Source organism: Micromesistius poutassou, assembly GCF_964030765.1.
Source record: "Micromesistius poutassou genome assembly, chromosome: 11".
Lineage (NCBI taxonomy): Eukaryota > Metazoa > Chordata > Actinopteri > Gadiformes > Gadidae > Micromesistius > Micromesistius poutassou.
The window spans coordinates 4931849-4945148 of record NC_140281.1 but is presented as its reverse complement, the minus strand read 5'-3'; the positions used below and the strand labels follow the sequence as shown (position 1 = coordinate 4945148).

Here is a 13300-nt window from a genome sequence, read left to right as displayed (position 1 = left end):
ACTTTGCTGTAGAAGCCTGCATTTTAAGGCCTCCATGTGGAATCATAGCCAATATGATTAAACAGAATGCTTCTATCGCCACCTAGAAGGCGTTGGTCAAATATCACCTACACAAACCCATACAAACCCACCTCGTTGATACATGGAAAAGGATGCTTATAAACTTTATTAATCAACTTTGTATTTACAAATACATACAAACATACTCTTGTATGAAACATTGGTATTTACAAAATAGCTCTTGGGAAAATGGATTCTGTACAGTAAACCCTGATATAAGTTAGTAAATTACATTTCTGGGTATTATTTAACAAAACTGATTAACCTCAGTTTAAATTTGAAATCTTCTTATAAACCTATTTAACCTAACCTGTGGATAATTACTACAAGATAGTTGAACCAAAGTATTATATAAGTTACTTATTTGTGTCTCCAACTAAAGATGTAAAAAAACAAAAACAAAAATATGGAGTCTATGGAGATGGCGTATTTAAACCTCAAAGAACACCATCTTTGATTGGGACTTCCTGTCAACTCTTATCCATATCACTTGAGCCCCCCCCCCCCCCCCCCCCGTCTTCAACTGAAATGGAACGCTGACTACTAGGGATCCCTGCTCGCCATGACGACCAGCGACCAGCAGGCCAATCAGACGGCGGAGCTGCCGTCGTGGCCCAGGATGTGGCTGATGTTGTGGGCGGGCCGGTTGGTCTGCTTGCCCGAGTCGCCGGCCGAGGCATTGGACAGCGACAACAGTGGGGACATGGGCATGGAGGAGCCGTCGCTGGGCATCGCCGTGGCGATCTCCGGGAACAGCGAGGTCAGGCTGAAGTTAGAGAGGTGCGGCGTGATGCCCGAGGCGTTGGTGATGGGCATGGGGGGCATCTCCGGGAGCAGGGGGAAGCTGGCCTGACCGAAGCCCACCGGGCGGGGTGGGGACAGGATGGAGCCGAAGCGGTTGTTGAGAGGCGCAGCGCCACCCTTGTCCCCCCCGGGGCTGGTGAACATCTGGTTGGAGAAGTATTGCAGTGGCAGGTCGCTGGGCAGGCTGGGGTGGGCCGCCGGGGAGTAGGACGAGTAGAAGGAGGGCAGGGTGTTCTGCGGCTCCACGGGCAGGAGGGCGGGGGTCCGCGAGGAGCCCGCCTGACTCACGGGCGGGATGAAGGTGGAGTTGGTGTTGATGGGCGGAGGAGGCGGTGGGGGGTTCATCCCCCCCTCCCCGATGAAGGGGAAGCTGAAGTTCTGCGTGAGGTGCTGGTCGGGGAGCAGGTTGCTGTCCCCGTCGTTGAAGCGGACGATGCTGCGCCGTGCGTCCCCCCCGGACTGAGGCCTGCTCAGCAGCCCCCCGGCCCCAGGGGCCAGCGGCAGGTGGCCCCCAGGGGCCAGCGGCAGGTGGCCCTCCGGCTCGAAGGGGTTGGTGGGTCTCAGGGGGCCGGAGCGCGGCCGCTCCCCGGGCCTCAGCTTGGCGGGCAGGTTGTCCTGGCCCTGGTGGCGGGAGCGCTGGCCGGCGGCGGTGGAGGGAGCTCGGGTGGCGGGGGGGCGGCTGCCGGGCTCTGGGCCACTGTGCGGGATGGGGGGGTGGGGGAGAACGGCAGCTCTCACCACGGGGCTTCCTCCTCCGTGCATGTTCCCGCTCCCCTGCTGGAGGTGGCCCTTGCTGCCGTCCCCAAGCCTCATGGTCTGGGTCTTCTGGCTCTGGGCTCCAGGGGGACTGGAGCCTTTGGCCTGCATGTCGGCCGCGGAGCCGCTGGTCACACAGCCGTACTCCATGATGCTGACCGGGGGGCAGCACTGCACCGAGCGCTGGTGGACAGTCTGCTCGTGCAGGTGTGGCGACAACAGGTTCTGCATGAAGCTCTGGTGGCAGCTGTCCTGCTCCCGCGGCAGCCCACTCGCCCCTATCCCCGCGCCCTGAGACCCAGGGCGGGCTCCGCTGTAGCCCCCACGAGACCTGCCGTCCCCTGGAAGACCCACGCCCATCCTGAAGCCCCCCTGCTGCTGCTGCCCCTGAGGAACCCTCTGGGTGGGGGGCACAGCTTTTGCGGTCATGTCCCCTCCACGGGACCCCTGTACCTCAAAACCACCCAGTTGATGTCCTCCTCCCCCACTGACCATGGCCTTGAAAGGAGGGCATTCTGAGACGCGCTGTACGTCTGAGGAGCCTGGGTGTTCGTGGCGGTTCTGGCTGTTGTGCCCTATGCTGGCCTTCCCACGCGACGTGTCCAGGTAACCCCGCAGGTCAGACTGCTCCGGCGCAGAGCCACGACCGGTCTGATGATGCAGCCCCATCCGCTGTTGCTGCTGCTGCTGTTGTTGCTGTTGTTGCTGCTGTTGTTGCTGTTGCTGCTGTTGTTGTTGTTGTTGTTGCTGTTGCTGCTGTTGTTGCTGTTGGTGGTGGTCAGCGTTGGACGAGCTCTTGCTGATGAGGGCCTCCGCAGAGTAGCTGGAGACGCGTTGGCGCTCCTGGCGGGAAGGGGTGCAGGCCATGTCGGGGGCCCGGGAGGCAGGGTTGCTGGGCTGCGTGATGAGCTGCTGCTCCAGGCTCCTGGAGCTCAGCAGCCTCTGCATGCTGTTGTGGTCCTGGCCAGACTGAGGGCACAACAACCAGGGAACAAAAGGAATTGTATTGTATATAAAGGGCTTGAAGAAACATAAGAATTGTCTTATAAACCAATTGCAATCCACAGAAGATATTTAACCTTTGAATACCCCGGATTTATCAAGATTTTGCTTAGCAAAAGCTGCATTGTTTATAATCAAATTTAAATGGGCTTATTGTGCATTTATGGAGAGAACCGTGATGAAAGTGGGTTAAAGAGAGAGGGAATGACACACTGCCCATATGCTACATTCTAGGACAACAGACCCACCTTGAGATGCTCCTGCTGGGCCAGATGCCCAGCATGGTGGCCCCTGGGTCCTCCTGCCTGGCTCTCGCAGCTCTTCTCTGGGTGTCGCGCTCCAAAGTGCTGCTGCTGCTGCTGGATCTGCTGCTGGAGGTGCTGTTGATGTCTGGAATGAGAGCTCTGCTGCTGCTGTTGTTGATGTTGTTGTTGGTGTGTTTGCTGCAGATGCTGTGGTTGTTGTTGGTGAGTCTGCGAGTGAGACTGCTGATGGCTCTGCTGTTGGTGTTGGTGGGCCTGCTGCTGGGCGTGTTGTTGATGCTGTTGTTGCTGTGGGTGCTGCTGCAGCTGCTGCTGTTGGACCCCTGGCTTCTCCATGTGATGCGGTTTCTGATGCAGGCCAGCAGGTGAGCTGCTCTGATTGCCTCTCACCAGCCCCCTCTTCTTCTGGACATGCTGATGCTCCTGCTGCTGCTGCAGCACTCTCTGGTGGAGCGAGTGGAGCTGCGATGGGTCAGGCTGGGTGAGGTGGTGTTGGAGCTGGTACAGCTGGTGCCTTTGCTGTTCCTGTTGCTGCTGCTGTTGTTGCTGCTGCTGTTGTTGCTGCTGCTGCTGCTGCTGCTGCTGTTGTTGTTGTTGCTGCTGCTGTTGCTGTTGTTGTTGTTGTTGCTGTTGCTTCATGTAAGGGTTTCCGCCGAGGTGTTGACCCGACTGGGATGAGGTGTGCTGGGGGTGTCCTTGTGCAAGATGAGGCAGGACAGACTGGTTTGGTTCAGGCAGTCCTTGGGGTGGACAGTGGCCGTCGACGGGACGCAGAACGGTGTTCATGAAAGAGTTTGAGGTGAAAAGGGAGCCGGCGCCATCAGGGTTGATCCTGCTCATGATGGCTGAGGGACCGGGGGAAATCTGCCCCAGCATCATCTGGGTGTGGTCGGGGGCTTTGACCTCCATGCGGCCCAGGATGGGGGTCGACTGGGGGCACAGCTTGGGCCGCTTCCCAGAGGTCAGCATGGCCTCTTCCTGGACCTGTCGTTTAGAAACGTGTTTGACCTGGCGCTCCCCCACACCAGCCTGATTCCTCATGAGGGCACCCTTCAGAGGGGTGTAGTCGTTGAGCTGAACCGAGGCAGAGCAGGGGGGCAGGGAACTGTTGGATGACTGAGACAAGTGTGGGGAAGATCCCACAGGGGAGGGGATGGAGCCCTGCTGGCCCGAGAGACTGGGAGAGCCAGGGTAAGGCTGCTGGCTCGAGTTAGGCCTGATCAGATTGTTGACACTCAAACTGGTCCCGCACTGTGACGGAACCAGTGGATGGGACTGTACCTGGGAGTAAGAAATACCCGTTGGATGTCTGGCTCCCGTCAGTCCAATAATGGACCCCTCCCCACTCTGAGCCCTGACAGACCCCTGGCCGGGAGGCTTTGCCACTGCAGCCTCCATGGGCTTGGTCGCCTTCACCTGCGGTGCAGCCAAGCCCCTCTCTTGGCTGGCAGAAGACGGTGAAGTCTTGGGGGGCTCCCATGCTGTGGTGGTGGAGATTGCTGGAGTGCTGTGGTCCGCAGTGCACCCAGCAGCTCTCCTCCCAGGGATCTCCTGCTCCAGCATGGCCAAGGCTACAATGTCGGCCTGTTCCGACGTAAACGTAAACGTGCCGAAGGAACCAGATGAGGCGTTGATGCCGTGGCCCTGAGGCAGCATGGAAGCTACAGAGAAGCCCCTCCCACTCCCACCACCAGCAGACATTGGGGAGTCCGTCTGCCGGCTGGCTGTCATATGATGCTCCATGGTCTCATGATGATCTAGGTTGGTGTACACCAGCGGGGACAGCAGATAGTCCTTCCGAGAAGGAGCGTCGAGGTTGGTGGACTCGGCCATGCACTGTTTCTCCAATGCTGCAGAGATGTGCCTCTGCTTCTGGGCCTCCCTCTCTCGGACGAGACCCCGGGTCTGTTTGACGTCGGCCATGCAGGACGGGGAGGGTGTGGACGTGAGCAGTTCTGGCTGCTGGATCAGAGCTCTACCGACGGCGCCTGCTTTTTTCAGCTCAGTGCTTGTAGGAGTTGGGTCCGGGGCCATGGAGAACGTCAGAACCATTGAGGAGGGAGGGGCGGTGGAGCTCACAGAGGGGGACAGGGAGCTTTGTGCTTCTGGCTTGGAGCATGCCTGGGAGAGTGTGGTCTGGGAGCCCTGAATCCTAACTGGTGCCATGCTGTCCGTGACAATAGGGGTGCAGACTGGAGCTGAGACGGTAGACACCGTAGTGACACTGGAGGAGATGCTACGACCGTCTTTGGCACACACGCCAGAGACAGCACATCTGCTGGAACTGCTTCCATTGGAGCTGAGCGGCCTCGAAAGCTTCCCGATAGGTTCAGTAGTGGTGACCTGTGAATTGGTCCGGGGCCCTGGGACTTTAGAGGCAGCGGTGCTACTGCCAACCACTGACACTGGTTTGCTCTTAATGGCCATGGCTGCTGGCACCGCTGTTGTGACTTTGACCGCAGGAGTGGATGTTAATACACCACTTGGTCGACTCACAATGCCTTCAATTTGTGTAACATTAATACTGGTTGTAGATGTGCTCTGAGATACGCTCAGTGGGCTTCTGACAGATGTGGTGCCTTCTTGTTGCAGGGGCTTAATGCATATTGCAGCCTGACTGGAGGAATTTGATGCAGTGATGGTTTTAGATCGGTTCTTTGAGAAATTTTCTGGTGTTTTGCCATCAGCAGTGACTTTACTACAAGTGGCGGGTGTACCAACTGTGGTGACTGCAGGGACACTATCTTTTACACTCCCAGCAGTTGGGTATTCACCTACAGCAACCACTGGCTTAGCTGTACCAGCGATAGTAATCCGGGCCTGTCTGCTCTCTCTCCTTTTGGGGGGCTTGTTTCTTTTGTTTGCCCCCTTTTTGGCAACAACTTTGCTGTTTTTTTTCCGTGTGGCCTTAGTGCCATCAGCCAGGGGAACAGACGGGAGGGGATGTGTAGCTGAAGCCTGGGAGTGTCTGGAGGGGGCAGTGAGTGCTACTTCTTGGACAGCAGGGGCGACAGAAGAGGTGAGCTCTTGCTGCTGCTGTTGGACACCCGAAGGAGGAACCACAGGTTTCTGAAGGTTAGTCTGACTGGTGATTGTCAGCGGCAGGCCTTGGGAGATGCTCTTGTTGAGACTGCTTAGAGCCCCTAGACTATTGAGGGCAACATTGGTGGTAGGTTCCTCTGCGGTGGTGGGCTGGACCAGCTGCAGGGTGCTCTTGCTGCCCTGCATGCCTGCTTTATCGGTTGTATTCATGGGCTGCAAAGCAAACACCTGGCCATTCACAGTGATGGTCTGTGGGGCGGCAGACTGAGCAGTCTTGGCAGGTGAAGCCTGGATTCCCTGCTGGGAGGGCTTCATTTTGGGTGGAACAGGGCGTGGTAAAATGTGCACCAGCTGTTTCCCGCCAACCGTGTGTAAGTTAGCCGTAGTTGTTGTGCAGTTAGTTGTTGTGATTTGAGTGGGGAGAGCAGACACTGCAGTGGGAAGAGCAGCAGGAACGATGCCAACCTGAGGATTCTGTTGGGCAGGGGCCGTCTGATTGGGGGTTTGGATGATGACGATATGCTGGCATGACATCTGATTGGGCAGTTCCTCTCTAACTGTGGCCTGAGACGAACAGGCATTTCCCTGCTGTAGGATGACCACACTCTGGTTATTGGTGTTCTGTGGAGCGGACACCCCAGACACGGTGGCCCCTGATTGGTTGACCTGCAGCACCTGCATGGCCTGGAGAAGGGGAAGTACTGTCGCCTGAGGCTGGGGTACAAGGGCTGGCTGAGGGAGGGGCTGGGGCTTGGGTTGAGGGATCAGGGCGGTCTGGGGAACCACAGACGCTGGTTGCAGCACAGAGGGCTGGGGTTGTGACATGACAGCGGAATGTGCCAACACAGCCGGCTGGGGAGGAACAGCACATTGGGGCTGGGGATTGGTCTGTGTGAGAAGGGCTGAATGCAGCTGTGGAAGTCTATGAACAGGCTGTGCTTGGATGTGTGTTGCAATGCTCGCCTGCTGTAAGGGTACCTGAGGTCGTATTTGGAATTGAATGGGCTGGGCAGTGGATTTGTTACCCATTGGACACACGGTAAGCTGCTGAAGCCTCTGATTGGTGGTAGCACCCTCCAACGTAGGCACACTCTGACAGACAGGCTGCACGGTATTCCCTGTCAAATGGAGCGTTGTCCATGTAGTCTGTGTGTTGCCAGCAGCCCCAGCCCCGAGGAGAGCTGTGCTGCTGGGGATGGACGTGTAGCTGACACTCCTCATGGCGGTGTCTCCCGAGACTAAAGAGCCCACCATGTCCGCCACCACTGTAGTGGAGGAGTGGGTTCCAGCCTGGGCCACAGTGGCCAGGCTCACGACAGGCTGAGAAGAGAGCTGGGACACCGGAGTGGCAGCTATGGTAATGTTATGGGATGGAACGGCAGACTGGGAATGCTGAGGCAAGGGGGTGCTGACGGCGGGGATCTGGAGTGTGATGTAGGACACGGAGGGGGGCAGAGCGGGGGTCCTTTCCACCAGCCTCAGAGCTGCGGTGGTCTCCAAAGGAGCAACGTTTGCCCCAGGAATCAGCGAGGGGGCAGAGGATACGTTGACGTGGAGGACACCGTTGACCCTGACCCCGGTGTTGGCGTCAGGCCCTGGCTGCACCAGGACTGCCTCTGGGGTTTGCTTTTCGAGGGCAGGCTCCTTCGCCACCGGACAAATCACATTCCCGTTGGAGTAGACGATGATTCCCTTTGGTAGTTGGTGAGTGGGTGTCACCTTGGCAACTTTGGCACAGCGCTGCTTGCCCTTCCAGTGGACGGTTGGGTCCTCCAGGAAGTTGATGTCGTGGGCCTTGAGGAGGTTGATGTAGTGGCCGCTCTCCTTCCTCATCTCCTCCATCTGTCGGCGCAGTCTGCGGATCTCCTCCGCTGCGTAGACAAGTAGTGACGTCATTAGTTGGATGAATGCATCAAAAATCACTTCAGAACAACAAAGCATGATTGAGACAACATGGACAGCAACATTTGAATCTGTGTCAAGTTGTTTTGCTTCACCTTGCACTTTATCACCTCCTTCAAGAAGCATTGCGTCATTCTGTTTCTTCAGGTCAGTGATGTAGCGAACGGCTTGGTCCAGTATCATGTTCTTACTCTGCAGAAATGCGGTGAGCAGTTGATGGGAATGTCAAGAAACGGCTGTCTCAGCTAGTTTTAAAAATGTGATGGGAAGAATTCAGCCAACAAGAGGTTGAGAGTTTGGTTTTACCTGTTTGAGTGCCTGGGAACATGGCAAAAGGTTACCAATGCGGTTAATTCCAGCATTGATCTTTTCTTTTCTATGTCTCTCAACTAAGGAACAGAGCAGACACAAATGTTATAAGTGTTAAAATCATGTCATGATATTATTATATACTTTAAATGCAAGCAATAGGTCAAAGCCATGGTGTTTTCATCACCTGCATTATGAGATTCTTTGTTCTTCTTCTTTCTGCAAGAAAAAAAATCGATCATCACATATACAAAATGACTGGGGGTTATGTTGTGTAGACAATTAGGTATTGGCTCCAACGTTACAACATAGTAATAATATATTGCCTACTTACTTGGGCTTACGACCAGAGGTCTGTGTTTCTGTCATCTCTGGCATCATATCCTAACAGTTGCCAGGTACCAGTGGACACATCTACAAGCTGGACATGAAATTAGTGCCCTGGCCGGCCTATATTCAAGAGGCAAGATGGTTTGGGACAGAACATAAACAACCATGGCCAGCAGAAATATATCAACGCAGTCAGTTCCATTCACACATCTGGTGCATTGTGTTTAAATATCATATTTATTGAGTTTGACAGTTATATATCTGAATAACTTATAATGTAGTTATACAGTTATAACATCCACACATCCTTAAACGATTACGTTGAGCTGTAAACTCTTAGCGAAATGTTAATCAGCTAGTTTAGTCAGTAACATAGCTAACCAGCTAAACTATTAGTGCATACTTTACCATCATCTTTTACAATTTTGTGAGTCCCAACCATGTCCCTAACCCTTTTAGTTGTCTCTAAATGAGCAGGCATGTAGAATATGTAACATCTTGAAACCAGCAGCCCAGTGATAGGCACTTCCAGGCGAGCTAATAGCGTCAGGGTAGCCTGGACTGGAGTAGCAGGCTAGCTTAGTCTGTCCTGGTATCGACATGGTTTTCTAAAAAGCCATGGCTAGTGCGCTGCTTTTAAACGAATTAAAATTTGATTTCACTGACCTGTTGCCTCGGCATCTTCGTGGAGTGTCGCTGGCAAAACCTTTGGTTTAGGGGCTAGCAGAAAAAGCAATAAACTCATTTCAAAACAATCTGCACGCAACCTAACACAAAGCAGAAAGGGGGAGGTCGTTCCTGATCAGGAGCCAATGGCCCCGAGGAAGACCGAGTAACGAGCCAATCAACATGCGAGGTAAAATTCACTGTAGACTTCAACCTCACTTTTTTTTCTTTAACAAAAAAAAATAGCTATATTCAAAGCCACAATCATTTGCATAATAGCAATGATTGAGGAAAAACTGTATGATCGATTGCAAATAGTAATTCCTTTATTTAGAGGTTAAAAAGTCTTACAATATAGAGCTCCAGAAAAGATAAAATTCTTCAAAGAAAAAAAACATGCTTATACTACATTGGAGAACTCCTCAGGCATGCACGGGTCAGAGCTCCCCCTGGGCAGTATCTTGCTCGTAAGGCCATGGGTCAACACGCTCCCAACCATCAGTTTAGCTTTAAAGTCTCAGAAATGTAATAGGCATTAACAGAAACTGAGGCACTGTCACTCTGTAAATAATTTCAGTAATAATGTATTTTTAATAGATGACCAAATAAAATGCAAAATAAAAGGATATCCATTCTTTAAAGAAAAACAACCTCTCCAGAATGTCTAACCTGATGCTAAAAATCAAATCACCATTGAAAATGATGCCCATTAAGATACAAACTATCTGTACATTTGTATGTTAATCAATGGACAAAAATAGTGTATGTTATCTCAAAAATCGTGCATTTTTATTTAAAATCACCTGTCCACATTTCAATTTATACTATTGGACTTAGTTGCAAACCCAGGAGAATCTCCGAGCCATTAATCACCTCAATGTAAAAAAAAACCCTATACTTAGCGTAAACCAAAACCCCCATTTTTTTTTCCTCTGAATGTAAATGCAGTGAACAAATCTTCCCACCAACTTGAAACCTTTCCGTTCCCACATTCCCCGTACGGGGTTATTCTGACTTTCAGTCCAGAAGGACCAGACACACAGACTGGTCGAACTAAAGGATCCCAGTGTACTCCCGATGGCTTGGACTCTGAATGTTCCTCTGTTGTATCAACAATATGGAAGTAGGTCTCCATGGTAACTGCCCAGGAGTTTGTCTGTCAGTGATGGTCTTTCAAAAGACTCCCAACATTTAAATCAAGTCATGTTTCTCTTTGTCCAAACTGTTTGATAGATCTTCCTCTAAACCGCATAAAAAAAACCTCAAAAACATTATGTTTAACCAACCTCTTGTCCCTTCAGATTCTAAAACGGTTTGATATTGGCCACTTTCTGTAAAGACCAATTTGGATGAGTATTGTGTCAGCTTCACATCTCTAATAAAAAGGGGGAGGAAGGGAAGAAGGGGGCGCTAGAACGCTAAATTAAGGGGGGCCCATTGCGAAATAAAAGCAGCCATTTTCTGTACTTTGTTGATGTTTCCTCTTTTAAACATCCTTTTAAAGAAAGTGTTGATTACGTCGACCTGGGGCATCCGTCACAGTTTTTTTTCCTGTGGAGGTGGGCACCGTGCTGCGCATCACTCAGCCTTCTGGAGCTCTCCGCTGGGGGCGGCGCTGGGGCTGCGCAGGCTCTTCTGCAGCACGTGGGCATCGGCCGGCTCTATCCTTTTGTAGTAATTCTTTTTCGTTTCGATGATCTCAAAGCCGAACTTCTGGTAAAAGTCAATGGCCGACTCGTTGCTGATCTGCACATGACTATTGGACAGGGAGAAATAAAATATTATAAACTGTATATTATATAGCATTTGTATAATAAAAGGGTTAGGGTCCAGGTTGAGATACTCACAGGTATATGTTGTCAAAGGTACCGTCCTTCTCACAGATGTTAAGCACATGGTTCAGCATCTTTGTACCTATGGAGATTCACAGAGGTCAAACTTGTGAAACAAACAGTAACCCCTGTACAATGCATGCGTATGAGTGGAACTGTAGACTCTGTACCGATTCCTAGTCTACGGTAAGGTGCTAGACAGCCGAGTGTCATGATGTACAGTCTCTTCTGGTTCTGCGAATGGTCCACTCGGCAGCATACAGCCCCTACTGCAATGTCATTGAAGTACGCTGCAAGATAAAACCAAGAGGTTCCACTTTATCACAAACAGGATGGAACGGTATTAATGACAACTACTAAATCAGGGGGAGGATAGACGTGTAAGATGGAGAAGTGATTACATGTAATAAATAATATGAGGTAACATCCTCCATGAGTCTGGAGGGAGAAGTGATTTGAGCATGAGATGCAGGCAGTGAATACAAGCATACGACACACATCTACTGGAATATATTAAGAGGACTTGTAGTCAGATAGGGTTATTTTGTATGTAGTCGGTGGTGCTGAAAATTAAGTATTGTCAGAATTTAAGAATTAGATTATTTTTGGCAAGGGGTTCTGACCTAGTTTGGCAAGCTCTCCCACTTCCAAAACATCTTTGTAAAACTTGTCGTTGTAGCTGACAGGGAAGATGACCTGGTTGAGACGTTTCAGCTGCTTGATGTTGTGGGGCGTCACGTCCCCGAGCTCAATTCGGCTACTGGAACAAGAGCAAAACAGTTAGACAACTGGCAATATACATTTTGTAAAACAGTCAAAAATACAAAGACCTAATACCTGAAAGCTGTAGTCTTTGGTTTTAGTTGTAATCCACACTATTCAATCATCAATCACAGATGCAGGAAGGTTTTCTAAACATTAACTACGAGAGTTGAATATCTGATACCTTCCTGATAAATTGGGGTATAAAAAGGCATTTACAGGAGGAATTGGGTTTTCGACATTTTGCCGTAAAGTATTATTTGACGACATAATATTATTGATTAGAGTCATAGATGCGTTGCTGGCCTGAAAAGGTCACTAAGCAATACGTGTACATAGACAGTCCTTTCACCCTATGTATTAACTAAAACTTCCAACAGCATTACTGCAGTACTGAAACCATCAGTACTGCAGTACTGAAACTATCATTACATTCCAATCGCATGGGTCAGTTTTGGTGCAATACTTCAATCGAAAGTTAAAAAAAGAAAGAAAAAAAAAGCACGCCGTGACTACAGAACCATGTGCACACCGGTGTGTCATTTCTGCAAATAGCAGTGGTCGCTGTAAAGCAGCCCACCTTGATAGAGTTCCGATTTCAATAAGCGACCCATGACACTCAAGCTATAGTCAACGTTAGCTAGAAAACCGAGGATAAACGTGCTGCTCAACAACCGAGCTGTACAATAACGGCCACTTCATGACAGGATCAACCCTCGGCTGGCGAGTCTTAACAGGGACATGAACTTAATGAGTTAAACTGGTTTCAATTGACGGGAGAAAGAGCGTGTTAGCTCCTGCCCCGTGTAGCGTTAGCTGATAGGTGGCCAGATGGGCTGACTCGGCTATACAGGAGCTAACCCTTTCACCAGTTCACAGACAACATCCACACGCTGGTAAACCACAGTGCTAGAGCCGACCACAGGTCGCCGAACCCCGCTGAAGCCCCAGTGCTGAGGTCCGCCGACTGGACCAGCGTTAACACCAGATAGCCTAGCTACACGGCTATCGTTGCCCCTCCCCGCCCGCTCATCTTAAAAAAGACATAAAAAAAAACTTTACTTCAGCGCTCATCCTATCTCTAACCATGTTGTGTACTCACCCCTTCATTGTGAACCAACGTGAACCCTTAATTTGGATGGGATCGGAGTTTAGAGTTTTATTTTTTGGCCCAAAATAGTTTTTTTTTTAAAGAGTTAGGGTCAGGGATAACTCCCGTTTCACCCTCCACATGTAGCTAGTTGCGGTTCTTCAGTTAGCTTAGCCGGTAGCCACCGCACTCCTGTCAACCCTGACCCCACGTGCGCATGCGTAGCCATAATATTAGATAAATTATATTTATTTAAATGCTTTAAGTACATTTTATAGGTGTGAAGACGTAGGTTAGTATAAAAAGTTATCAGAAAAATAGATCTGAATCCTGAGACTCAATAAATGGATAACGATTACACTTTTCTTACATGCACATTTACCGGTAGAACCAAGTTTTCAACGTCAGTGTTAATTTTCTTCAATATAAGAAAAAATGTGCGTAAAAAAACGTGTCTAGTCTGGGGGCGACTGGGGTCCTTC

General features: G+C 50.8%; 2 protein-coding genes across 5 annotated transcripts; both read right to left on the bottom strand.

Moving 5' to 3' along the window:
• Positions 1-561: 561 nt before the first annotated feature.
• On the bottom strand, positions 562-9297 carry usf3 (upstream transcription factor family member 3). Of its 3 annotated transcripts, none has more exons than XM_084475454.1 (6): positions 8473-9297; positions 8326-8357; positions 8136-8218; positions 7925-8021; positions 2871-7798; positions 562-2589 (listed from the first exon to the last, which is right to left on the bottom strand). In XM_084475454.1, the coding sequence occupies exons 1-6, from the start codon at positions 8517-8519 to the stop codon at positions 649-651; spliced, it is 7128 nt and encodes a 2375-aa protein (XP_084331580.1). In that variant the 5' UTR covers positions 8520-9297; the 3' UTR covers positions 562-648. The 3 variants fall into 3 exon arrangements, with proteins under 3 accessions (XP_084331580.1, XP_084331579.1, XP_084331578.1); XM_084475453.1 differs by having other exon boundaries at positions 2871-8021; positions 8473-8588; positions 9135-9297; XM_084475452.1 differs by having other exon boundaries at positions 2871-8021.
• Positions 9298-9438: 141 nt separating this feature from the next.
• Positions 9439-12996, bottom strand: naa50 (N-alpha-acetyltransferase 50, NatE catalytic subunit). 2 transcript variants are annotated; one of them, XM_084475455.1, is made up of 5 exons: positions 12831-12996; positions 11590-11726; positions 11137-11256; positions 10982-11048; positions 9439-10890 (listed from the first exon to the last, which is right to left on the bottom strand). In XM_084475455.1, exons 1-5 carry the CDS (start codon positions 12836-12838, stop codon positions 10713-10715), a joined length of 510 nt encoding a protein of 169 aa, XP_084331581.1. In that variant the 5' UTR covers positions 12839-12996; the 3' UTR covers positions 9439-10712. The 2 variants fall into 2 exon arrangements, with proteins under 2 accessions (XP_084331581.1, XP_084331582.1); XM_084475456.1 differs by having other exon boundaries at positions 11590-11723.
• Between the last annotated feature and the right edge of the window lie 304 nt (positions 12997-13300).